We start from the raw sequence: 26619 nt of genomic DNA, 5'->3' as shown, positions 1-26619 counted from the left end.
ACAGGGTGATGTGAAATTTCAAAATAAAAGTAGTTGGCTAAAAAAGGACGATACTAAGAGTCAGTCCAAGAGCACAACAGTCCTGTGCCAATGTCAAGTGAGGGGCTTGTGTCAAGTGAGGGGCTTGTGCTCCGGGACAGCAGCTGGATATTATTGGCCCTGACAGGCGGCACGCAGGGCAAAGTCCCACTATGACAGGAAGTGCTGAGGGCAAAGTCCCACCCTGACAGGCAGCGCTGAGGGCATAGTCCCACTTTGACGGGCAGCGCTGAGGGCAAAGTCCCATCCTGTTAGGCAGCGCGCAGGGCAAAGTCCCACCCTATCAGGCAGCGCACAGGGCAAAGTCCCACGTTGACAGGCAGCGCGCAGGGCAAAGTCCCACCCTGACAGGCAGCGCTGAGGGCAAAGTCCCATCCTAACAGACAGCGCGCAGGGGAAAGTCCCACCCTGACAGGCAGCGCTGAGGGCAAAATCCCACCCTGACAGGCAGCGCTGACACATATTGACTGATAAGACTGAAAAGTTTGTTTGAGGAAGTTGGAAGTTACAGTGAAGTTATCCAACGCTGTGGGCAAAGCAGACTGATGGTAAAGTAAAGGATGGGTTTGGTTTTTTGAAAAAAAATTTTGAAATGAACTAACGTCCTAAACCAGTGAGCGTTTTTCTGCAGAAAAACGGTTTAAAACCGACTTTGGTCGACGCGTTTTCACCGACTGCGTTAGTCCTGGCGACTGGTTAAGACGTGTCATTGCACTGTTTGCTGATTTATAATAAAGTTGAGGTCGCGTTCATGCATGTGGCGAACAGTCGTTAGGTTTCAGGGGTGAAGCTGTCCAAAAAAAAAATTCGATATTCAAGATTCAAGAATCTTTATTCATCCCGAGGGAAATGATTGTGCAACAGTTTCAATACAAAGATGGGAAAGGGTCAGAGTAACAATAAGCATAAAAACATAAATCAAATCAAAATAAAGCTCATAAAATAAATACAGTACGGTTGCCGGTCAGACTGGTCAAATGATCTAGGCTATAGCCCTGAAACGTGCTCGGGCACGGTACGGATGGACAGTGTGAGTGCAACCTTAGGGCGCATTCAGAGCCGCCTTAAGCCGTGTGCTCTTACACGTGCAAACACGCTTTACAAAAGCCCACCTCTCCCAAACGGGCTGTGGACGGCCAGCAGGCCAAAGCTAGGTGCGGTACGGTTGCACTCACACTGGTCAAACGAACTAGGCTTTAGCCGTGAAACGTGCTCGGGCACGGTACGGATGGAGGGTGTGAGTGCGCCCGTAGTAACCTAGCAATGTGCTTTTTAGCTGTAAAGATGAAAAATGACATTTATGTGGTCTAAGGGTTTTTCCGGTGTCGCTCTGATGTCGACGAAGACTGCGACCGTTCTGAGCAGCACTTGTCCAGCTGTTCATTCTCCAAATGAAGACGGGGCCCTGATGAGAGAGCGAGGCTACGATGTCTTTGGTCTGCTTTTAAAAAAAAAAAGTGCAGTGTGAAAGAAAACCAAGTCGAATGGTAAATGCAACAATGTAGCTGTAGAAAGTGAAAGCGACCTTACAGAACGAGCTTAAAACTAACAGTTTCTTGCTACACAAGTGTCAGTTCTTCTGAGTTAAAGCAGCCATTTTTTTTTCTTCAAAGAATAGCGGACAGTAGGAAGAGGCGGCACCTCTCCTGTGGTTGGACGTGGTTTTTATCGCCCCCAACACGTCATCGAACAAAATACTGCTTCGTCTTTATGTTTTTGAAACCTTATTTTTTCCTACTTTGCAATATTTTGTTTGTTTTGTTCATTCCAATTTGGCTGTGTTGTTCGTTTCGTTCGTTCGTTCATCTTCAACCGCTTGTCCCTGTCGGGGTCGCTGGAGCTGATCCCAGCTGACATCGGGCGTGAGGGGGGGAACAACCTGGACACGCCATCTATCGCAGGACACATAGAGACAAACAGAGACAGACAACCATTCAAACCTACGGGTGATTTAGAGTCATCAATGAACCGAACACCTGCACGTCTTTGGACTGTGGGAGGAAACCGGAGAACCCGGAGAAAACCCACGCAGACACGGGAGAACATGCAAACTCCACACAGAAGGGCCCCAGCCGGGTTTCGAACCGGCAATCCTCTTGCTGTGAGGCGACATTGCTAACCTGAAATTACAATATACCTTTACTATGACTTTGATGGTAAATGGACTTCTTTATGTAGCACTTTTCTAGTCTTCTGCCTACTCAAGGTGCTTTTACACTGCTGCCACATTCAGAGACATTCTACTTCTTATCTACTCTGACCATTCAGACCACATTCACACACACATGTGCAGCACGGGGAGCGATTTGGTTTTCGGTGTGTTGCCCAAGGACACTTCGACATGAGGACCAGAGGAGCTGGGGATTGAACCGCGGATCTTTCGCATGGGTTGTTAATCACACATTTTCCTGTAGTTTGACAAACTCACATCCCACTTTGCCGTTGCTTTACATAGACTTTAAACAATCATATTTAGACTAAGGTGACCAGATTTCCAGCTAGGCGGTCAGTATATCATTTAAATATCCATTAAATAAAAAAGGGGGGCATTTCCGTTTGCGTGCATATTAAGCTCGGTAACAAATGGACTCTTCTGTCTTTGTCGTCTGTTTTTTTGTTTTGTTTTTGAATAGGAGCCCCAGTGAGGACACCGGCGCTTTACCGAAAAGTTCAGAGATTTTCAAGTGCTCACAAAAAAATACGTAGCACTGATCTGAATATGACTTCCTTTTAGATATCACTCCACTGCTCAACTGGCAAGTATGTTTTCAACATAACCAATCTGTATATATTGTCACGTGTCTGTACTGTATTACATTTCACCCACAGTAATTATTTAAAAAAACATACTCACACAAAATGTTGGATGTGTTTGTCCAAAGGCCACGCCATGAGTCTGTCTAAGGGGAAAGGGAAGGGAGTATCTCCCGTGAAGACCACGGACTCTGGCAATCCTCAAAGGTAACGTAAACATAAAAGCAGAGTGTATTAGCTAATAAACAAACCAATGTTTAAGAATTTAAATTATCAGGTTTTTTTTAAAGTTAAAAAGGGTTATGATCGGACACTGAGACATTGCTATTTCCACGTTAAGATGTTGTGCACGTGTTCTCCACAGAGACCTCCAGGGGAGTTTAGAGGTATCCAGCGATCAGTTTGGCGTTGCTAAAAAAACAGATGTGAGCTCCATATTTACGGTAGGCAAACCTACAACATTGTGTGTAAATGACCCTACATGCTGCATTATTCACCCTGATAAGCTTTCCTTTCTCGTCTGACACGTGGCAGTTTACGATGATAACGGTGGCTGATTAACAACTTGAAAACATTAAGAATTTGTTAACAATGTAAACAAAAGCAAGCTTTTTTCATTTCCAGGCAGTAGCCGTACAATTTTTCCCCCTGAAATCCCAAGTTTCACTCACGCTAACTAGCTAAGCTACCGTTAACTACTGTTAGCTGCGTGAATTTGTTAAAAATGGCGACTCGATGACTTGTTCTTGAAATTAAAATCTTGTAAAAGGGGTTTTAAATATGCACTTGATGTCTATACGTACATGACACCGTGCTTAAAGACCGAAGCTAATGCTAACAAGTACCAGGCAAAAAGTCTGCCTCCTCACCAGTTGATGATCCATGTGGCCGACATAAAAATAAAGACACGGCATTGTTATTGTATTGCATTCAAGCCAGATTGTCTTGTTTGTTTAAGTATGATAAGGAAAAAAACAGTAATTTCATTCCAACTTCCTCTTTAGCTTCTAAGCCTACATTAACGTTAGCTTGTTTTTTTCTCCCCGACTTTTAAGATGAAAGCTAATGTGGTCTGCCAACATAACTCAATCTCGGGTGAACATAGCTAGGGGTCGATGGGGTTTTTAAACTGCCCGAAATCCAACAACTAGAAAAACAGAGCTACCTCACCTCTGACAGCATCCAGGCCCAGCCCATTTATGGCCAATCTAGCTAACCTATTCAAAAAGTATGACTATGTTTGGTGAATAAACATAATCAATCAAATAACTTTAGTATTTATTTTTTCCTAATTTCTTCTCAATCAAAAACATATCCCCAAATGTTTTATTCTGGAGGGGTTTATTAGCAAATATCAATTGTTATCTAGCTAGCGTAAGCTAACATCAACCCTCAGGTAACATTACACAGATAGTTGCCCGTCACATGATTTGAATATATTTATATTTAAAATAAAAAATATAAACTGAACACATACGAGTCTTTGTGTCTCAAGTCTACTACCAAGTTGAGTCTCAAGTAAATAGTTGTTCTGTAAAGTCAAGAAGGTGCAAGTCATCAAAACAGTCGACTCAAGCCCAAGTCACAGTGACTCAAGTCCACATCTCTGCTGTGTGTCTGATGAATTTGATGACGCCATGATGATTTTAGATTCATGGATTCCACATTCATTCTGTTTCAGCGGCTTGAGGATATCATTATCACTTTTGTGAAGGAGGAGCTGAGGAGGTTTCAGAAGGTAGTCTCCACGGATCAACCAGAAGACGTAGAGACACGAAGGGAAGGTGAGGAGGCGGTGCACGCTGAGGATGAAGAGGAGAGGAAGAGTAAAGAGGCTTTCCTCAAGATCACACAGCACTTCTTGAGGAGTATCGATGAGGACGATCTGGCGGACTCTCTGCAAAAAAGTAAGCCTTAAAAAACAATGGCCGTGATGTAAATAATAAAAATACATAAATGAGATCATATTAAATTGGATGGATCGTAGAGTTCAACATCCTTCAAATTAGAGATGCATCCAATCCGATACCAATACCTGGGCTGAGCATATCGGCCGATACCCGATATCGATCAGTACCGAATACCGTGGAATGAATGAACCGTAGACCTTGCCATGTGATTGAAGGCATCAGGCTTGACATAAACATTTAGCCTCGTTAAAAAAAAGCTAACAAAGGAACACAGACACAAATGTACTTATTATTCTTTAATTATGAATAACTCTGTTCTATGTGCCCTGCGATAGACGCTAGGGTGTACCCCGCCTCGCGCCCGATGTCAGCTGGGATCGGCTCCAGCCCCCCGCGACCCCGACAGGGACAAGCGGTTGAAGATGAATGAATGAATGATAGTGTACATTAGCGGCAAAAAGAAATAAATAACACTTCCATGTAAAGTGCACTGGAAACAGATGTTTTAAAATGTAATATAAAATAAGTTTAAAATTTTTCCAGATAGAAGACATGGCCTCGGTTCGGTGCTTGCTCCATGTAACGCTGTGTTTGCTCGTCACTAGCTGCTGTGCACGTAACCGGTGTTGCAAACATAGAATTGAAGTGACTAGATCGCTGTAACTGCATTGCTCTGTATTAAATTTATAAAAAAGAAATGACTGGATCGGCCTCATTCATCTGATATCCGATTCAGGTATCAGATCGGTGCATCTCTACCTCTAACGCATACGTAGCCATTGGCGTGTAATATATGCTCTTTTGTTTTCTACTCATTAGAAATCGCCGTGTGCCAGCGTCAACTCAAATCTAATCTGAGGCAAAAATGTCAACGTTTGTCTGAGGACGTCAGCTCTACACTGTGTCAGGTCTACACAGAGCTCTTCATTAGAGAGAAGGATTTTGGAGAAGTCAATTGTGAACATGAGATCAGGCAGATTGAATCGTCCATCAAACAAATAAACCCAGTAGCACAGATCAGATGTGAAGACCTCTTTATACCCTTACCCGGAAGTGATCAACCAAACCGAACAGTGATGACATGTGGAGTTTCTGGCATTGGGAAAACAGTTTTAACGCGCAAGTTTATTCTGGACTGGGCTGAAGACAAAGCCAACCAGGACATAGAATTCACATTTCCGTTCACTTTCCAGGAGCTGAATTTGCTAAAAGGCAAAAAGTACAGCATGGTGGGACTTCTGCACAATTTCTTCAGTGAAACAAAGGAAGCGGGAATCTACAGATTTGACAATTTCCAAGTTCTGTTCATCCTTGACGGCCTGGACGAGTATCGACTTCCTTTGGACTTCCACAACAACGAGATTGTGACGGATGTGACAGAGTCGACCTCGGTGGACGTGCTGCTGACAAACCTGATCAGAGGGACACTGCTTCCCTCTGCTCGCCTCTGGATAACCACACGACCTTCAGCAGCCAGTCGGATACCTCGACAGTATGTTGACTTGGTAACGGAGGTGAGAGGGTTCAGTGACCCACAGAAGGAAGAGTACTTCAGGAGGAAATTCAGGGATAAGGAGGTCGCCAGCAGAATCATCTCTCACATCAAGACATCAAGAACGCTTTACATCATGTGCCACATCCCACTTTTCTGTGACATGGTTGGGACAGTTCTTGAGGATGTTTTGACAAGCAATGAGGGCAGAGAGCTTCCCAATACTATGACTGCGATGTATATCCACTTCCTGTTGCATCAGTCCAAACTGATCCACTCCAGATATTGTGCGTACGATGAAGGCACCTTCTGGGACCAAACAAAGAAGATGATTCTGTCTCTAGGAAAACTGGCTTTTGAGCAACTCGAGAAAGGAAACCTGGTCTTCTACGAGTCAGACCTGAGAAAGTGTGGCATTGATACCATGGTGTACTCAGGATTGTTAATGGAGATCTTCAAAGAGGAGAGGGGGCTGTTCTTGGACAAGATGTTCTGCTTTGTCCATCTGAGCATTCAGGAGTTTCTAGCCGCTCTTTATGTCTTCTTGAGCTTCAACAACTCTGGTGTCAATCGTTTGTCAGACGTGCAAACAATGTCTTGGTACAAAAGGAAACTCAGGTACAAACCTACAGCGCAGTACCTCTACCAGAGGGCCGTGGACAAGGCCTTAGAAAGTCAACATGGACATCTAGACTTGTTTCTCCGCTTCCTTCTGGGGTTTTCACTTGAGACCAATCAGGCTCTCCTTCACGGTCTTCTGAAACCAATGAAAAGTAGCTCAGAGACAATTCCGGAAACAGTAAGGTACATCATGAGGAAAATTGGGCAGAATCTCACCCCAGAGAAAAACATCAATCTGTTTCACTGCTTGAACGAGATGGATGACCAATCTCTGATGATTGAGATGCAACAGTGTTTGATTTCAGGGAGTTTCCCCACGGACCAACTCTCTCCTGCTCAGTGGTCAGCTCTAGTCTTCATCTTACTGACATCAGAACAAGAACTGAATGTTTTTGACCTGAAGAAATACTCTGCTTCAGAGGAAGGTCTGCTGAGGACGCTGCCAGTGGTCAAAGCCTCCAGTATATCTCTGTAAGTGGACGTCTGTATATCTTAACCTCAAATGGGACCGTTTTTAACTTTCTTTTTATAAGTAACCCAGTGTATCGGAGTTTTTAAAAGTCTCCTTCACTATTTCTTTAACCTGAGTGGCTGAGTGATTACATGAAATTGTTTCTCCTTGAAGGTTAAATGGCTGCAATCTGACAGAGAGAGGATGTGAAGCTCTGGCCTCGGTTCTAAGCTCCACATCCAGTAATGTGAGAGAGCTTGACCTGAGTAACAACGACCTGGCGGATGCAGGAGTGAAGCTGCTCACTGTCGGACTGAAGACTCCACAGTGTAGACTCAAAACTCTCAGGTCAGGATAACTCAGTTTGTTAAGGGTGAGATTACACATTTAACATTTAGATTAGGCAGGGGGAAGAGGGTGGGACTTTTGAGGGAACCGCTGTGAGACATGCGAGAAAGGTAAGAATTCTTTTAAGATATAAACGTGGTTAAAATGAATAGAAATCCTTAAGATATTAACTTACCCATTTCAAAAGACAGTAGCTGCCAGTAGCTCCCCTCAGGATGCTGATTGGGCCGAACCGCTGGTGGTAACACAACTGCAATACTTGAACCCTGATAAGAACAATTTGTGTGATCTTGCGATCCCGCGATGAAAAAGCTAAAACTATCGCCATCTAAACTCTGCCTCTGTAAAAGGCTGCAGTTTGCGGTGCTGATAAATTGTCTTGTGTTATATATCGAGAGGTGTTTCTCATATTCTCAAAATCATTGCAGGACTGTTGTATTGGACGACATGAGTTTTAACTAGGTGTACCTAATTACAACTGAATGTTCCCACACTGGTTAAACTTTGCTGGAAAATAAATCATCTCACTTTAATGAAAAAAGAGCTTACTAAATCCACAGGTACCAATCAAATTAGGCATAAGGGAGTAAACCTTTACATTTTGTTGAAGGTTGAACGGCTGTAACCTGACGGAGAGAAGCGGTGGGACTCTTGCCTCAGTTCTCAGATCCCCCTTGTGTAGCCTGAGACAGCTGGACCTGAGCAACAACGGCTTGGACGATTGCGGAGTGGTGCTTCTCTCCAAGGGACTGGAAAGTCCAAACTGTGAACTTGAAACTCTCGGGTACGTTCGTTTTTTTTTTTTTTTCCCTGATTTTGATTTTACATTTTCATCCATGGTGGGCTTTTTGTCAGTCTTAAAGGTTGAATACGTAGAACCTTCATTAAAAGCTATATTGTTATATTATAAGCTATAAAAAAATATATTTAGTCTGAATTAATATTTGCATTTTTTTACAGCTTTGACAATGCAGTTCTGTTTACATTTTACCAACCATTGTAGGGTTGCCAGGGTTGTCTGTTGTTGGGTGCAGCTACTGTAGGCTGGCACTGGGTGAAATGGTTATTTTACCCAGCAGCTGAGTGACCGAAGATGGACAAAAACCAGAGTCAATATAGGCCACGCATTCACTCCATGGACTGAGAGAAAGGAGTTCCACGGCATTAAAACACATGCGCAAATGGCTACGTTTCTCCAATCTCCAAGCTAGCTTTCGTGTTTACTTAGCTGTAACACTAACGGCTAACGGTAACTGTCAGTCAAACTCCTCTGCAATACTTTTATGTTTGTAATACTTGTCTTTATGGTGCAATTTTCCGGAGGGGACGGGTTCAAACAGGCTCAAAAAGACTCCGGTCTCCTGTAGGCTACTGGGCCAGGTGTGGCGAACCTGGCAACCTGAGTGGTGGAATTATTTTCTGTTGTTGCGACGACCTTGATGATCTTGAGACACTAGATGGCGGAGTTCTGCTCATTCTTCATATTCAACCTTTAACTTAAAGTGTAATTCCAGCGCAAAATCATCCTAGGGTCTTTTTCGGAACTTACATACATTAAATAAGTGTATAAACTATTAACATAGAAATCCGGGAGAGTCGCTAACAGCCGGACGTGGCTAAAACTAGCTTGGGGAAGCACGGTGAAGGCATTAAAACGTCTTTTTTAACCACTAATACTGCTCCAAATAACACCAAACCTCTGCAGCAGCATGAGAAGAGTCCCTACACAGAAAACGAAACACCAAGAACGTAGTTAGAGAACCCAGAATTTATTAAAAGAATGTTTTTGAAAGACTTACCAACTGGCCCCTGTACCAGCTCCTCTCATAGTAAAGTCCATTCAAGTGGATTACCAAATGCAATTCAAAGGAAGGAGCCCATTGGTGCTTTCGTTGTATGTGTAGGGACTCTTCTCATGCTACTTCAGAGGTTTGCTCTCATTTTGTTTGCCTGTAGACTGTCAGGCTGTCGAGTCACAGAGATAGGTTGCGCTGCACTGACCTCAGCCCTGAGTTCAAACCCCTCCCATCTGAGAGAGCTGGATCTGAGCTGCAATCATCCAGGAGATTCAGGAGTAAAGCTCCTCACCGTTGGACTGATGGATCCACACTGGAGACTGGAGACTCTCAGGTAGAAACGAGGCTCAGCGCTGACACAAATCCTATGTATAAGAATGCATCGCTAGTTGAAGTGTTTCTATTATGACAGAGAATATGTTGGTCTGACTCTTTGTGATCTCCTAGGCTTGACCATTGCGGAGAACAGAGGTTGAGTCCGAGAGAGCGTACGTTTTTGTTTAGTTTTATTCATTTAAATATAACAATTCACTATGTCCACTCATTCCTAACATTTCCGTATGTTACCATATGCTATGATGATTATGATTAATATGATAATTAATGATATATTTCTTGTATTAGTAGTTTTACTTACTTAATGTATCAATGTCAAAGGGCCCGCTGGACAGTTGAAGATTGAATCGTTTGTCAGTGCCACGGTAAGCTTTTTTTTTTTTTGGGTCCAAATTTTGATTTCTTTTATTGTCTTACGAACGTATTCTTTTATAAATACATCATTTTTTTTTTATATGTCTTTAAAAGAGCTGTTCCTCACAAACGTACTGTGTCATGAAACAGGACTCCACTGAGTGGATTGAGGTTGAACCCGTAGTCAACACAGTGGACGATGTTCAAACCTACAGGTAAAAATACTAATTTCATCAGTGTTTCTTTTTTATTTCTTGAAATATAATAATCAATCTCTTTGGTGAAATCAAACCCACTACACACACCTGTGATAGAGGGATATAACTGTATGTAGCTTTAATTGACTATAGTTTCTTTCCCCTGGCTTTCTTTTCCAAAATATAACAAAATAATGTTACAGATTACCGTAATTTCCGGACTATAAGCCTCTACTTTTTTCCCTCGTTCTGGTCCCTGCGGCTTATACAACGGTGCGGCTTTTCTACGGCTTACGGTAACCAGGGGCGCGCACTACCGAGGATGCGCGAGACCGAGGCAGACATCTGGCGCCAGGTAACGAGAGCAAAACAAAGAGTAGGAGAGCGTCAGCGACAGTTTGTGCGAAGGAAGTGTTCATGCAAACACCCTCAACATGGAAAACAAACGGAGAAGTGCATATGATGCTGCTTTTACGTTAAAGGCAATCGATCTGGCTGTCAAAGAAGGAAATAGAGCTGCTGCACGTACCCTTGACATCAATGAATGGCTGGTTATTTTGATAACGTAAACGGCCGCGGGACTGCACTTTTACTGCCGTGTTACAGGCGAGCACTTTGTATTACTTTGCACCGTTGTATTATTTGTACTCTGCACGAATGCTGTTCGCCATGTCAAAGATGTGAAAGTTTGATTGAATGATTGAAAGATTTATTGTTAATAAATGGGACGCTTTGCGTTCCCAAACAGTCATCTCTGTCCCGACAATCCTCTCCGTGGTAGCAGGAACCCCTATATACTACGGTAATTACACATCAAAACACCTGCGGCTTATATGTGGAGCAATCTGTATTTTCCCCTAAATTTAGCTGGTGCGGCTTATATTCAGGTGTGCTTTATAGTCCGGAAATTACGGTAAACAGTCATAACAAAAGTCAACGTCTTCCCTTCACTCTTTAGCTTCCAGTCTGACGCAGGTCGCTTTGAATACAGCGTGTGTGGTCTGCGGTGGGTTTGTAATGAGAAGGTCCACTTCACCTACCAGTACTGCTCATGGCAGGAACACACGATGAAGCCTTCATGCATGGATTACATGCCAGCAGGACCCCTACTGGACATCACAGTCACAGCAGGGAAGTTAGAGGAGGTGCAGCTGCCACACTGGATCTGTGTTGGTAAGATGCCGTGCAGCATGCAAAGACCACAATGATCCATCCCTTTTTCTCATCACTGAATTTGTGCACTTTCTTTGCAGATGACATCTCCAAAATGTCAGACGCGTTTAGAGTTCTGCATGTGGAAACCTGCGGAGAGGTTCTGGAAAAAGTGTCTGAAGTGACATCGTCCCGGGTCAAGTTACTGGAGCCAACTTTCTCACCAATCGGTGTCATGATCCGGAAGATACTCGGCTTCCCCGTGAGAGTTTTCTACGACGCGTTGATATACAAGACAAACAAAGAATTCCTCACATTGGATGTTTACCTGGTGCCACCCGATCCTGCCCTACAACAGGTTTCTATTCCAGTAATTTCTTCAGACACTACGGCACAATATTGTCATCTCCGTTACCTGGATAAAAGCACAATAACGCTTGACTGTTCCTCAGACATGTTGGCCGCTTAGAGTTTGTTAGAGTGTGGGTTTAAAGGGACAGTACGTTATGTCTTTTTTTCCCACAGAAAGTGGAGAAAAAGCAGAACTCTTGTGGCTCCGTTGTGCTCCTAAAACCCGGCCCAGAAAACCCCCTGCAAATGGGAGATAATTTCTCCCTCACCACAGACAATACGGACGCAACCATTCAACCCAGCGTACGTTTCAACCGTTTTAAAATCAGCTCTCTGTATTCACAGTACACAAGTAAAAATATCCGCTCAATTGAGTCTTGAATCCCATTTTCTATGTTTTCCACAGGCACGGAAGCTCAGAGATGATGGTAGAAGTTTGTTTGAGGTGTTCCTCAGAAATGCAGACAGCGACTTCACCCTCAGGCTTGAAAGTGGGGAAAACACAGTCTGGACCTGTAGCATTCATAAAGGTCAGTGGTTTTCTAATTGGTTTGTACACCTTTTGTTTTGTTTGGTAAGGGATCCTGTTAGTACTGTGATACAATACCCAGCAGGTCTTCTGGATCAGACTTTCTGGAGCAACCTTTTGTGCTAAACACGCTAGCGTAGCTAACTAGCATTAGCTCCTTTGCAGTGAAGTCCACCATTAAAGGACTTTATTTATTATTATTGTTTGTGTTGCACTGTTTTTAACAAATGTACGGTGTCCTTGAGTGCTTAGAAAGGCGCCTATGAATAAAATGTATTATTTCCTTAGTTTCTGTCATATATGTTAGATGTCGATGCTAAACATGACCAAAGTCTCAAATAATGAGGCGTTTATTGGAAACAAGTCTAATCCCCCATGAGCAAATCAGCTCAGGATATGGACTACTGTCAAAGCCGTCTTTCAGACAGTTTTTTTTCTACGTTCTCAGCGGTTAACCCTTCACAGATTTTCAAATATAGGAACGTTCTGCTGTTTACTACATGTAGCTACATGCTAACAGCAGCAAAAACCTGTAATATTTGAAATCTTGCGTTGTTTGATAGAGAGCAAACCCCTGCTACAAAATGTCCGGTTGTGTTGCGTTTGGTTTATAAAGTGATTTCTGACAGTAGAAATCACTGCTTTATTGCCCCTCAGCCCACTGCTAACAATATTTAGCGACAAGCTAACGGCAGAGAAAGCTGTAATATTTAACGTTTGAATTCAGTGGAAACGAACGTTACATTTGCAGTGAACTAATGAGCATTACGACCTGTGTTTTATTTCAGGAGACTACCAAGGTCGAGCCACGGATCGAAAACAAGGTAAGAAAGGAAAAATGAAGACGTAGGAGTGAAAAGACGCTTTCAGATAGTGGCTTTGAACACCAATGCTAACCTTTTGCTTAGACATTTTTTCACTTCCTTGATTTCCATTTTTTACATCTGATCGTTACAGTTTCTATTGTTCACTGTTTTCTTTGCTTTGCCTCTGTCTCCTTGCCTCAGGTCAGCATTTCGTGGACCTCCATCGGACGGCTCTGATTAACAGAGTGAGCGAAACAGGAGCCGTCCTGGACGAGCTCAAGGACAGGGGGGTGATCTCCAGCGAGACCTACGACGCTGTGAGCGCCATACCAACCACACGAGACCGGATGAGACGAATTCTGACGTTTGTAACAGCCACCACAGCGGGCAAAGATGCTCTCTATGAAATCCTGAAAAGTATGAAGTCTATGAGGCCTCTTCTGAATGAGCTTGAGGGATCTGCATAAAGCAGGACAATGTAAAAAAGTAAAGAGTGCTGTAGTTTTGGACACGTGGTGGACATTTGTAACTGAGATGGGGAAACCCGGAGTGAATGTGAATGAAGAGGACGACATGAAGCCTTTTGTGTATTTTTTTTATTTTATTAGTCCCGCAACGGGGAAATTTGATTTTTACACACACACACACACACACACACACACACACACACACACACACACACACACACACACACACACACACACACACACACACACACACACACACACACACACACACACACACACACACACACACACACACACACACACACACACACACACACACACACACACACACACACACACACACACACACACACACACACACACACACACACACACACACACACACACACACACACACACACACACACACACACACACACACACACACACACACACACACACACACACACACACACACACACACACACACACACACACACACACACACACACACACACACACACACACACACACACACACACACACACACACACACACACACACACACACACACACACACACACACACACACACACACACTTACTTAATGGAGAGATGTCAAAGCGAGGGGGCTGCCAGCGCCCGAGCAGTTGGGACGTCGGTACCTTGCTCAACAGCACCTCGGCAATGCCTAGTAGATGAAATGGCAGCTCTCCAGCCACCAGTCCACGCTCCATACATGGTCCACACAGGGACTCGAATCGGGACCTTCCAGCTCCCAGCCAAGTCACCTATGGACTAAGCTACTGCCGCCCCAGTTCAGTATAACAGTTCCTTAAAATCAACTCACCTGTGCCTCATTAGACATTTTAGAAATCTGATTGCAGACCCCCACACTTCTACTTGTAATTGCTTTACAGAAAAAGTTAGTATTAGCACTAGTTTAGTATTTATTTTGCACCCCCTGGTGTCCAGATCTGTTTATCAAATAGGTTTTTTTTTCCATGTTGCTTCATTTTCATTGTTTTCTTTGTCTTCTTAACTTGGTGTCATTGTAAATTAGGGATGGACCTAAAATATAGATTATATGAATGTATTGCCACGTGTGTATTGTATAGTCATGTTTTTCCTCACTGGAAATATTGGGGTGGCAGTAGCTCAGTCCATAGGTGACTTGGCTGGGAAACAGAGGGTTGCTGGATCAAGTCCTGGTGTGTACCATGTATGGAGTTCATGATGAACTCACCAACTGCTGGGGATGATGGTCACTCACTTGCATCCCCCTTACACTATCATCTCTCCATTGGTTTCTGTGTATTTAGGTCCTGACTATGTGTGTGGGGTCTGTGTGTAATATGATTAATAGTAGATGATAAAATGCAATTTTCCCATTTTTTAAAAATAACTTTCAATACATTTCAATGATGCACCTTTCTAGTCATCTTGGTCTGGACTACTCAAGGCGCTTCACTGTCTTTCATAGATGGCAGTGGACATCTACATACCATCTAATCTGATGTAACCATTCACACACCCAAGCACAGCACGGGGTTCAAGTGTCTTGACCAAGGACACTTTGACACCAGGTGGAGATAGGGATCTAGCCACCAATCTATTGAACAAAGAGATTGCCACGTGATTCTTTTTCACTCACAGAGTGGATGACCAGGTGGCTGGTTCAGTGTCTTGCTCAGCAGAGGATTGGCTGGCACCAGTTCATGCTCTATGCATGTCTACACGGGGACTTGAACCTCCAATCCCCAGGTTCCCAGCCATGTCACCTATGGACTGAGCTACTGCCGCCCCAAGGGCTCTAAATACTATGACAATAATAGCCATGTCTCATCTTGTTTTTTAATAAAGTTGCTTTCGTTTCTACAATTCTGTGTTTTCCTGTCAAAATGGGATGTGTGTAGTGTGTGTGTGTGTGTGTGTGTTAATGTTAATAAGGGGAAAATCAACTTCTGGACCATGGCCGTTTAAGCAGCCTAGCTCTGCCGCCGTTGAGAGGACACTGGTCAAGTCCCTGGAAAAGGCGCCTAGTTGGTACGACAAGGTCACAGATCATTTTCTTTTCAAATTTACATATAGATAAACCAACACTTTAATAGGAGCAGAATTGAAGCATTAAGAAAATAAAACCCAAGCAACTCAAATGTAAGACATTGTCTTATTTAGAGGTCACAAAAGAATATGAAATATTAATTTGTACAGTTGTTTTTTTTTAATTCAAATGATCACCTTTAACAGCATTCAGTGAAGGAATGCGAGGGAATAAATAAGCAAAATCGAACAAGTAGACGAGCTGTTCACGTGTCACGTACAGGTGTTAGAAGTGAGAACGGTAAAACATGTCACGGGTCCTAATGGCTCATCCGAGTGATGAGCCCCTCCAGCTCTGGACGAGTCTTGAACCGCGCTCGATAATCGGCCTCGGTGTGCTGAGAGGGGAACAGGTAGAAGAGAGGCGGAGAGAGATATCGTTAACGTGGGAAAACACACGAGCACAAGACGACTGTCCGGGACACAGGTTGCTCGTTGTGGAATGGTATCTTTGCCAAATGCAGACTTGTGTCACGCCGACTCACCTCCTTCACAGAGAGCTGAACTCCCTCCGGCTGATTCTTCAAAACGACGTCCATGAAAACGGGACACAGTGCGGCGTTCAGCGTGTTCAGCTAAACATAAGGATGAGTGACGGGTTTCAATGGATCGGGTCTTCAAACAAAGCACAAAGCAACTGAGCTAAAGCAATTCTCACCTTTCTGGCATGTCGCACAGCACTTTCCTGTTTGCGGCTGCTTTTCCGTAAACAAAATAATTGATTAAACCGCCTGTACTGGACTGAAACCTCCATTACATGTCTTGAAATTTATACTTCATTGACAATTAATGCTTTCAATGATCTTTTACTTATATTCCTCAAATGTCATTGCATATGTTTTCCAACACTTTTCCTAATATTTAAGGCCGCACTCACACTGTCCTTCCGTAACGTGCCCAAACAGGTTTTACACTTAAAGCCTAGTTCCTTTGACCAGTGTGAGTGCAACCGTACCGCGCCTAGGAGCGGTATGGTTGCCGTCCACGGCCCGTTTGAGAGAGGTAGGCTTTTGTAAAGCGTGTTTGCACGTGTACGAGCGCACGAGAACAAAGCATACGGCGGCTCTGACGTGATTTTATGTGCGCCTATTCGGACATAGAAAAAAAAAACATGCGCGGACATTTAACAACAACAATGGCGGTGAAAGGTTCACGTTGGTGTGATGCGGAGGTGGAGTGTTTACTGCAGATTTGGTCGATGAAAATATTCAAAAACAGTCGACAAGACGCACAAAAACTCTGAGGTCTACGGAAAGATCTGGAAACAAAGCCACGCATCGCCATGACGTCATCAATGCGTGTGACGTGTTACGGCGTGATGACGTATAGTCAGCAAGAAGCATTCTCCGAGGCCCAGGTAGTGTGAGTACAAACGGGCCTGGAGGGGGGGACAAGTACCCTAAAGCCCGGGGCACGGTATGGACGGACAGTGTGTGTGCGCCCTTAACCATTTTACTTGAATGTCTTTATTTACGTTTCTTCCCAATGCTTTTAATGTATTATGTAAAGCACTTACAATGACCTTGTTGGTGAATTGTGCGATACAAATAAACTTGCCTTGCCTGGTAAAAATTTGAACATGAACGACTTTGCCCCCATCAAAGTGCCAGAAAGGTAAGAATTGCTGTAACTGAAATGAAAATGAAAAGCAGATCAGTTCTACCTGGAGGACTCGCTCGTGAGTCTTCAGGATGGCGTCCACGTACAACTTGGTGCCTTGCTCAGGCACTAGCATGACCTCTGTGCTCGTGGTTGGCAGAGCGTAGCTGCGCGGGAACAACAACAAAAATAGAATTATCTCCGTGTGGTTGTATGCCCGTCAAGTTTGTGTCCGTCTAGACTTACATTAAATATGTAGTTTAGACTTTAATAAAACAATAATGAAAAAAGCCGGGATTTGATAAAACACACCGTGACATTTGACCCCCAAACTCTAATCGGTGAATCGTCAAATCTAAGTGGACATGTCAGCTCAATTTGAAGACATTCCCGCGGACGGTCAATCGGAGAAATAACGAAGCCTAGGGCCACGGTTAACGTCGGCGCTGATGAATAAAGACAACAACGAGAAGAGATAATCAAGGCATCGTTTCTGCTGTGCTGCAAAGACAACGCGTCAAGGATGCGAAGGTATGAAGTCCACCTGACTGATGTCTGAGGACGGAAATGTCATGAATAAAAGTGCGTACAAGTGATCGACAGTGTGTTGGAGTTTCTCGATTCTTTCATCGACTTACAATGAAGACGCACCCGTTTATTAGTCGGTCTGGTTGAGAACACAAGGAGCTGCTATTTTGCAAAAAAGCTTAGACTTTATAAGTAGCTCTATGTGCTTTCAAATGACATCATAATTATTTGAAGTCATTTCAAATGAGCTGGTCAGCACTGTCGCCTCACAGTGAGAGGGTTCCTGGCTGGAATCCCTTCTGGGGCCCTTCTGTGTGGAGTTTGCACGTTCTCCCCGTGTCTGCGTGGGTTTTCTCCGGGTTCTCCGGTTTCCTCCCACAGTCCAAAGACGTGCAGGTGTTCGGTTAAGTGATGACTCTAAAATTGCCCGTAGGTGTGAATGTTTGTCTGTCTCTGTTCGTCTCTATGTGTCCTGTGATAGACTGGCGTCCTGTCCAGGGTGTACCCCGCCTCACACCCGATGTCAGCTGGGATCGGCTCCAGCCCCCCCGCGACCCCGACCCCGGGATAAGCGGTTGAAGATTAATTTATCGCGAAAAAATAACTGCTAAAAGTAAAGTCAACAGTTCTTTATCGTACTGAACAAATATTGCTCAGTTCCCACCGACAAAAACAATAAAAAACAAAATACTATTCCTATTTTAGGATCTTTAATGTACGCGGATCATGCATCATCAGCCCTTTATTCCACCAAACCCGTAGTTACAGAACAGTGTGCACACGTCTCTTGACCCAGAGCCGATCGTTCGCACCATTTCTTTCTTGTCGGCTTGTTTTCTTCTATGTGAAGTAACTATTCCATAAATAATGCACATCTTCCGGTGTTACCTTCCGACGTCACCGGTGCGGTTTTATCTTTTCAAAGCATCCTCACCGTTCTGCGACGTTGATGCTGAGCCTGTTGCAGAGGTTGTGGATGTACTGGAAGTAATGGTCCACCACCGTCATGTCATAACCCGACACTTTCACGCTCAGGGTCCCGTAGGCTGTACTCGTCTCTGCCACGATCTCTTTCATCTGGTGCATGCCTTTCTTTTTCTTAGGCTTAAAAATAAACAGAGAATAACAACATTATCAAAAACAAGTCGTTTCATGCCCTTTGTTCAGATTAGACTTGCCGTGGCACTTTTTATTTAAAGTAGTTTGCCTTAAGGTGCAGGAGAGGGCGCTGTTATTATTCAATATTAGTTAAATATGTCCCGTTGACAGGAAAGTACCAGGGAAGTAAGTTAATGTATAAATAAGGTAAGTGGTTTGCGTGGGTCATGACCGAAAGAACGAGGTCGCGGGTACAAGCGGCCGAAATGTGTTTCCTCAGGAGGGGGGCTGGAGTCTCCCTTAGAGAGAGGGGGAGAAGTTCAGCATCCGTGAGGAACCCGGAGTAGAGCCGCTGCTCCTTAGCGTTGAAAGGAGCCAGTTGAGGTGGTTCAGGATCATCTAGTAATGATGAACCCTGGAACACCTCTCTAGAGAGGTGTTCCAGGCACGTCCAGCTGGGAGGAGGCCTCGGGGAAGACCCAGGACCAGGGGGAGAGATTAGATCTCCACACTGGCCTGGGAATGCCTCAGGATCCCCCAGTTAGAGCTGGTTAATGTGGCCCGGGAAAGGGAAGTTTGGGGTCCCCTGCTGGAGCGGCTGCCCCCGCGACCCGACCCCGGATAAGCGGTTGAAGATGAGATGAGATTGCGTTAGTTTTTGAAACAGTGACAGCTCCATTACGGCCTTAATAATTACTTGAGCCTACAGTTACTCATTAGACTGAAAAACAAGGAAGTGTTTTGTGGCTTTTCTTCATCACCAACAAGAAACAAAAAGAGACATGCGGACCAGAGGAGCCTCTGATCTTCCGATTAGTGCACAATCCACTCTACGTCCTGAGATGTTTATGGTCTCTAAAATGATTCAACCTAATATGAGGCAGCTCGTTAACAGTAAAAACCTACGGCACAAACAAATGACGTTGTTCCCAAAAAATGTAATCTGGTGTTAAGAGTCTTACTGCTTGTTTGAGTACGAGATGCCTCCACCTCCCGATCTGGTGCGTTGGCATGCCTTTGTATTGTCTTTCATTTACAGAAGCTGTGGAGGGAAAGAAAAGATACTGGTTTCAGGAGGTGAGGGATGAATTTAAAGTGTATTTTAGGCGCAAAATCCTCCCACGGTCATTTTCCGCACTTTCATCAAATAAGCCATCGAGACAGTTTTTTGTGTATGAACTATTAACGTAGATATCCCGGAGAGTGGCTAACAGGCGGACGTGGCTAACACTGATTAGCTTGCGGCAGTACGGTGAAGGCATTAAAACGTCTTTTTTAACCACTAATACTGCTCAAAATAACACCAAACCTCTGCAGCAGCATGAGAAGAGTCCCTACACAGGAAACAAAGCACCAATGGGCTCCTTCCTTTGGGATTGACTTTGGTAATCCACTTGAACAGACTTTACTATGAGAGGAGCTGGTACAGGGGCCAGTAGGTAAATCTTTAAAACACTCTTTTAATAAACTCTGGGGTTCACTAACTACGTTGTTGGTGCTTTGTTTTCTGTGTAGGGACTCTTCTCATGCTGCTGCAGAGGTTTGCTGTTATTTTGAGCAGCATTAGTGGTTAAAAAAGACGTTTTAATGCCTTCATCGTGCTGCCTCGAGCTAATCAGTGTTAGCCACGTCTGGCTGTTAACGACTCACTGGCTTATTTGATGTATGTAAGTGCCGAAAAAGACCATGGGATGATTTGGCGCCGGACACTTTAACAGGCGAGAGTTCGTCTGACAGCAGCAACACCTGCAGAGAGCGTTTAATCTGCAAAGGACAACGTTGTTTTATTCATGGTGGTCTTTTAAATACTCACCCCAGACAGGATGCCGGATGAAAGGTGCGGCCCTTTAAAAACAGTACACGTCAGAAACAGGATCAGAAAGAGACCATTCATATCACTACGGTCACTTTAGGACCACTTTAGAAAATAATAGATATTATTCAGTAAACAAACCGGCTCGTCAAAATACTGCTTTCACAAGTAAACAGTTGCTGACTGAACACCTGAAACTTCTGGTTTAGTACAACTTAAGCTTCACAATATTTTTACATACAGATACAGATAGAATAAAGTGGGTTTTGACTTGTTTACAACCTGTCAGATTGTCTCACAAAGTTGTAAAAAATGACCAAAACTGAAAAATAATGACAAAGAAATGAAGAAAACTAAAGAATGAGGTGAGCTGAGGTTCTATTAATGTCGATACGGAGCACTACAACGATCACATATTTACAATAGAGCCCTTAAATTAGGGGTAACATGGGGTACGGGAATTAAAAAAGCAATGCAAAGACTTACCGGCATGATGTGAGTGCTTGGTTTAACACCTGTCGTGTACCACATACCGACAACTGGACAGAACAGAATAACATCAGTTTCTCTATTTACAACAGAAGTCTCTCAATGTTGTATTCACATGTTCCTAGTTTTGAACGCACATCTAGGAATGATTTCTTATTCAGCACATACACATACACAGCTGGTAAATGGTAAATGGACTTGTCCTTATAAAGCGCCTTTCTAGTCTTCTGACTACTCAAGGCGCTTTCACAGTGTTTGTCACATTCACCCGTTCACACAGACATTCACACTGATGGCAGTGGACATCTACAGACCATCTAATCTGACCATTCACACCACATTTACACACCCAAGCGCAGCACGGGGAGCAATTCAGGGTTCAGTGTCTTGCCCAAGGACACTTCGACATGTGGACCGGGGGAGGTGGGGATCGAACCACCAATCTCTCGTATGGAGGACGACCCACTCTGAGTCACAGTCGCCCCTGGTATCACAGATCAGTACTCAGTGGTGGAAAAGTACAATTTTGAGGTACTTGTATTTTACTTGAGTATTATTGAGTATTGAGTACTAATGCACCGTCAAACCTGTGTGTAAAGTTAATTTGTCTCATCGGATTTTGAAATTACAAAGCCGTTTAATTTTTAGCACTGAATATTAATGCATTGAAAATATGTATCAGAAGGTTTTGACTCTGAATTTAACTCCTTATTTTGCAATGTTTAGAAATTCAATTCAATTTTATTTATAGTGCCAAATCCTAACAAAAGTTATCTTAGGACACTTTACAGAGTAGGTATAGACCACACTCTGTGACTTATTTATGATTTACATAGATAAATACATAAATTCAAAGTTGAAGAATTCAAAGCTAAAAAAAATGACAATCAATCAATTTACAGTGTATACCAAATTAAGATGCAAAATGCAATGTTTACAATGAAATGTTTAAAATTCAACATTAAAAAATGAACATTAAAAAAATTTAAGATAAATAAATTCAGCATTAATAAATGAACATTAAAAAATGTCAAAATAAAAAAAACAAAATTAATATTAAAAAAATCTACATTTAAAAATTAATATTAAAGAATGAACATTCAAATTTCAAAATAAAAATGTCAACACTAAAAAGATCAAAATAAAGATATTCAGCATAAAACATTTCTAAATATAAAAAATCGACATTCAAAAATCAAAAAATTCAGCATTAAAACATTGAACTTGAAATTCAATGCATGTAATTCAGTGTTGACTTCCTGGGAACCAAGGAAAAGCAATCGATCCTAGAAACGAGTCACGGAGCGCTGAGACAAACGTGGATGCTAGTTTTTGGTTTAAAACGCACAGATCTGCCTCCGTAAAGCTGCCTTTCACTGTGGCTGACACACAGGTGACACACAGGTGACACAGGACACACAGGTGACACACAGGTGACACCGTGTGCAGGTGACCAAAGCTCCGCCGCCGCCGTGACCTCTGTGAGGAAACCACAGCTCAACATGGAGACGAACACAAACGCGTCGGTACCTTTCGGAAGATGGAGTTCATGCCTGGACCTTCTCCGACTCCGCGTTTAACGGGAAACACTCGTTGTGTTGCTGCGTGATGTGTTTTTCAACAAACAAACATACAAAACGCACGCGATGGCTGCTGCTGCTAACAACAGGAAACGAGTCCGTCCGGTTTACTGTCCGTGTGTGGAAACGCGCCATAAGAAACGTTCCGGCCTTTCTCCCAATTTAGATAGATAGATAGATAGATAGATAGATAGATAGATAGATAGATAGATAGATAGATAGATAGATAGATAGATAGATAGATAGATAGATAGATAGATAGATAGATAGATAGATAGATAGATAGATAGATAGATAGATAGATAGATAGATAGATAGATAGATAGATAGATAGATAGATAGATAGATAGATAGATAGATAGATAGATAGATAGATAGATAGATAGATAGATAGATAGATAGACGGATAGACGGATAGATAGATAGATAGATAGATAGATAGATAGATAGATAGATACACACAACTTTATATATATTATACTTTATACATATATACATATATATGTGTGTATATATACACACATATATATGTATATATATACATATATATGTGTGTATATATAAATATTTATATATGTATATATGTGTGTGTGTGTATACAACTTTATATATATTATACTTTATACATACATACATATATATAAATATACATATATACATTTATATATACACACATAAATGTATACATATATACATATATATACACATGTGTGTATATATATATACACACATATGTGTATATATATATATGTATATATAAACACATATATATATACATATATACACACATATATATATATACACACATATATATATATATACACACATATATATATACATATATATATACATATATATATATATATACACATATATATATATATATACATATATATATATATATATACATATATATATATATCTCAAGTCTTGGGGACCAACATCTGTAGCATATTGTTAGTGCGGGCCATATTTATTTTGGTTTATAGGAGGGCAGAGAGAACATATATATATATTTATATATTTATGATGCACACTTGAATTTTTCACATTTTCAAAGAGACAGCTAGACCACTGTGGACATTTCAACAGGCTTTATTATTATAATAATAATTATAATGTATTCATTAATTCAGTTTGGCCCCTCACAAACTCACTCATATCAAAAGAACATTCAAATATTTCAGGCTTAACGTAGCATTTTCTGTAGTAAAGTGCAAAATTCATCATCACCTGAAACCGATGTTTGGAGATTAATATATTAACTGTGCATAGGAAAAAAAAAATTCTTAAACGATGCATCAACTGCTTTTAAAGCACAACTATGAAAAGCAAAGTCACCCTATAGCCTGCGTAGACTGTTATGAACACATTGCATTTGTTTTTCTCATGTCATGCCGAGCAAACAAAAAGATTTGAAGTATCCGTGCACACACACACAAACACACATCTTTGGCTTGCAATGTTTAACTAATGCGTGAATGAACGCAACGATCCAAACGCGCGGGACTCATTCAAGTACGTCGTTAGTAGCCTTGCGCGTTTGCTCTCCTTCAATATGTCGGCCTGTTTGCGGAGGATAGGGATCAGAAGGCTTTCTATGGTGATGGAAAACTGGGAAACTCGAGGAATTCAAACGTTTTCTTCTCCATTCTTTAGAAAATGAAAGTAAAATGAGTTCGGGAGCTCCCTGTGCTGAGCGACCTGGTGTTTTATAAACCAAAGACAAATTAGATCGAATCCAATTCATTCTGTTTAGGCAAATTCCTCGTATGTTATAACATTTTAGCAAAGTGGTAGAAAATCCGGCATCGCAGACATGCAGAGGTTTCGGACAAATTGTGTTTGAGTCCTTCCGGCCGCGTTCTGTCTTTGTACATTCACATCCGCGTGTTTACGTGTGCGGAACAACATCTTCTAAAGCACCTTGAGTTTCAGCAGTATGCAACACAGGTTTAATAGGATATTCACATTGGCAGAGTTTCAGTGCGGTTTGTCTGAGATCCAGCTGATTCAAAGCTCTGCCGTCATCCAGTGCGCCAACTCGGAATACTGTAGACGGGTTTGAGGCAAACTGCGGTAGCTGCTCGAGTCCTGAACTGTACGTGGGACATTCAAAGACACGATGAGTGCAACACAAACGGATGTTTCTACCTCAACATCTGCTGCACTCACCCGGGATCGTACAAAGTGCTTTAATAAAAAATATATATATGAAGAAATCCCGCCCTTGGTTAAACTCCTCGCTCTACCTCGTCGTCCTCGTCTCCATCCTCGTCATCTTCGTCGTCTTCCTCTTCATCCTCCTCCTCCTCGTCCTCCTCCTCCGGGCTGTAAAGGTCGTCGGCCAGCTCGCTCTGGTCGCGCCCGTCCCCGTCCTCGTCATCTTCCTCCTCCTCCTCGTCTTCCTCCTCCTCCCCCTCGCTCCTCATCTCCTCCACGCTGCTGTCGTCGAAGTCGTCGTCTTCGTCCTCCTCCTCCTCCGCGGCCTCTTCCTCGTTCTCCTCCTGGTCCTCCTCCTCCTCCAGATCTGACAGATGACCTGGGTGACCACACGAGTGGAAAGAATGAAAAGTTTGACGCCATTTCAATTACTCAGGGTTCGTACGCCTTTTCCAAAGTCAAGTTCAAGCACTTTCAAGGTCCATTTTCAAGCTTTTCCAGCACCTCACAGTTGTGGTAAATTACATATTTCCACGACTACATGTACATAATGAAAAGTATCATTCCAGCTTTATTTTTTCCATTCAAATCCGGTTAAAATAGATGTTATTACGCTATAAACACCAAATATGTTTCTCAATACCTGAAGGATATTAATTAAAATTTTAAAAAATTAAATGATATACATAAAAAGTTTAACAATGAATTATTGAGATTTGTGTTGGGGTTTAAAGTGTAAACTATTTCCCCCTTTTTGGTCAAAAAGTAAGAAAAAACAAAGTTGTGTAATAGTTTCATCTTCTGCGCGACCTTTTTTGTTTGATTACATATTTGAAATTAATTTAAATCAAATTAAATCAAATGTCTTGTAACCAAACAAAAATGTTTCTTAATACCAGAAGGATAAGAAATTAAATTATATTTCAGTTTGTTGTGACACAAATGCAGAAACAACTTCGAGCATTTTCAAGCCCCTTATCCGAAATTCAAACACTTTTTAAACCTTGGAAACACAACATTCAAATTAAAGCGTTTTCAAGGATTTCAAGCACCCGTACGAACCCTGATTACTTTGTCCGCCCCATTTTATGAGGGGAGGCTATTTAACAGAAACACCTCAGTATAATGTAACACGGTTAAACCGCACCATAAACTCTGAAATGATCATACAGTTAAATCAAGTCCTTCGCGAATCTATTGCAGGACTGCTTTTTTCGACTGCATTGATTTTGGCGAGGTGTACTCCATAAACTGGAAACTGAGGGCATCGCGCTGACGTCAATCAATGCGTGTGACGTGTTACGGCGTGATGACGTATAGGCAGCGAGAAGCATTTGCCGAGGCCCAGGTAGTGTGAGTACAAACGGGCCTGGAGGGGGGGACAAGTACCCTAAAGCGCGGGCTATGGTACGGACGGACAGTGTGAGTGCGCCCTGAGTGTAGGAGCACAACGCTGGCTAAAAAAAGTCTGTATTATGACGCAGCTGAACGCATTTTGGACGCAGTCACACGAGAAGATGAATGGATGAATGAAAGGTTCTTACACATGGAGTTAATAGCAGCAATAATGTGACACGGCAGTTCTTCATCGAGGAATTTTCGCATTTCTTCTTCCATCATCACTCCGAGAACCTCCGTCTCCATGTCGACGTATTCCGGGTAGA

General features: G+C 42.6%; 3 protein-coding genes across 4 annotated transcripts in view; 1 reads left to right on the top strand and 2 right to left on the bottom strand.

Annotated features, from left to right (window-relative positions):
• Positions 1–516: 516 nt before the first annotated feature.
• Positions 517–13714, top strand: LOC310963872 (NACHT, LRR and PYD domains-containing protein 1b allele 3-like). 2 transcript variants are annotated; one of them, XM_083936825.1, is made up of 18 exons: positions 517–587; positions 2673–2799; positions 2922–3000; positions 3158–3236; positions 4475–4700; positions 5523–7287; positions 7442–7615; positions 8226–8399; positions 9572–9745; positions 9859–9899; positions 10069–10112; positions 10252–10316; positions 11257–11471; positions 11552–11808; positions 11976–12104; positions 12208–12331; positions 13119–13154; positions 13338–13714. In XM_083936825.1, the coding sequence occupies exons 3-18, from the start codon at positions 2930–2932 to the stop codon at positions 13601–13603; spliced, it is 3840 nt and encodes a 1279-aa protein (XP_083792951.1). In that variant the 5' UTR covers positions 517–587; positions 2673–2799; positions 2922–2929; the 3' UTR covers positions 13604–13714. The 2 variants fall into 2 exon arrangements, with proteins under 2 accessions (XP_083792951.1, XP_083792950.1); XM_083936824.1 differs by having other exon boundaries at positions 10216–10316.
• A 2048-nt stretch (positions 13715–15762) lies between these two features.
• mrpl48 (mitochondrial ribosomal protein L48) lies at positions 15763–22883 on the bottom strand. The gene is made up of 8 exons (XM_083937412.1): positions 22743–22883; positions 21210–21262; positions 20724–20755; positions 19873–19952; positions 18747–18916; positions 17349–17451; positions 16171–16260; positions 15763–16023 (listed from the first exon to the last, which is right to left on the bottom strand). The coding sequence occupies exons 1-8, from the start codon at positions 22761–22763 to the stop codon at positions 15946–15948; spliced, it is 627 nt and encodes a 208-aa protein (XP_083793538.1). The 5' UTR covers positions 22764–22883; the 3' UTR covers positions 15763–15945.
• Positions 22884–25026: 2143 nt separating this feature from the next.
• The window catches only part of LOC310963928 (E3 ubiquitin/ISG15 ligase TRIM25-like), a gene marked incomplete at both ends in the record, with an annotated part of 5583 nt that continues 3990 nt past the window's right edge, over positions 25027–26619 (bottom strand). Inside the window, 2 exons of the mRNA XM_083936885.1 lie at positions 25027–25334; positions 26500–26593. Of these exons, the coding sequence (XP_083793011.1) occupies positions 25027–25334; positions 26500–26593 (402 nt within the window). The remainder of the gene's footprint in view (positions 25335–26499; positions 26594–26619) is intronic.

Source organism: Echiichthys vipera, assembly GCF_963691815.1.
Source record: "Echiichthys vipera genome assembly, chromosome: 22".
NCBI lineage: Eukaryota > Metazoa > Chordata > Actinopteri > Perciformes > Trachinidae > Echiichthys > Echiichthys vipera.
The sequence above is the reverse complement of the archived record's forward strand: the minus strand, read 5'-3'. Positions and strand labels throughout refer to the sequence as shown.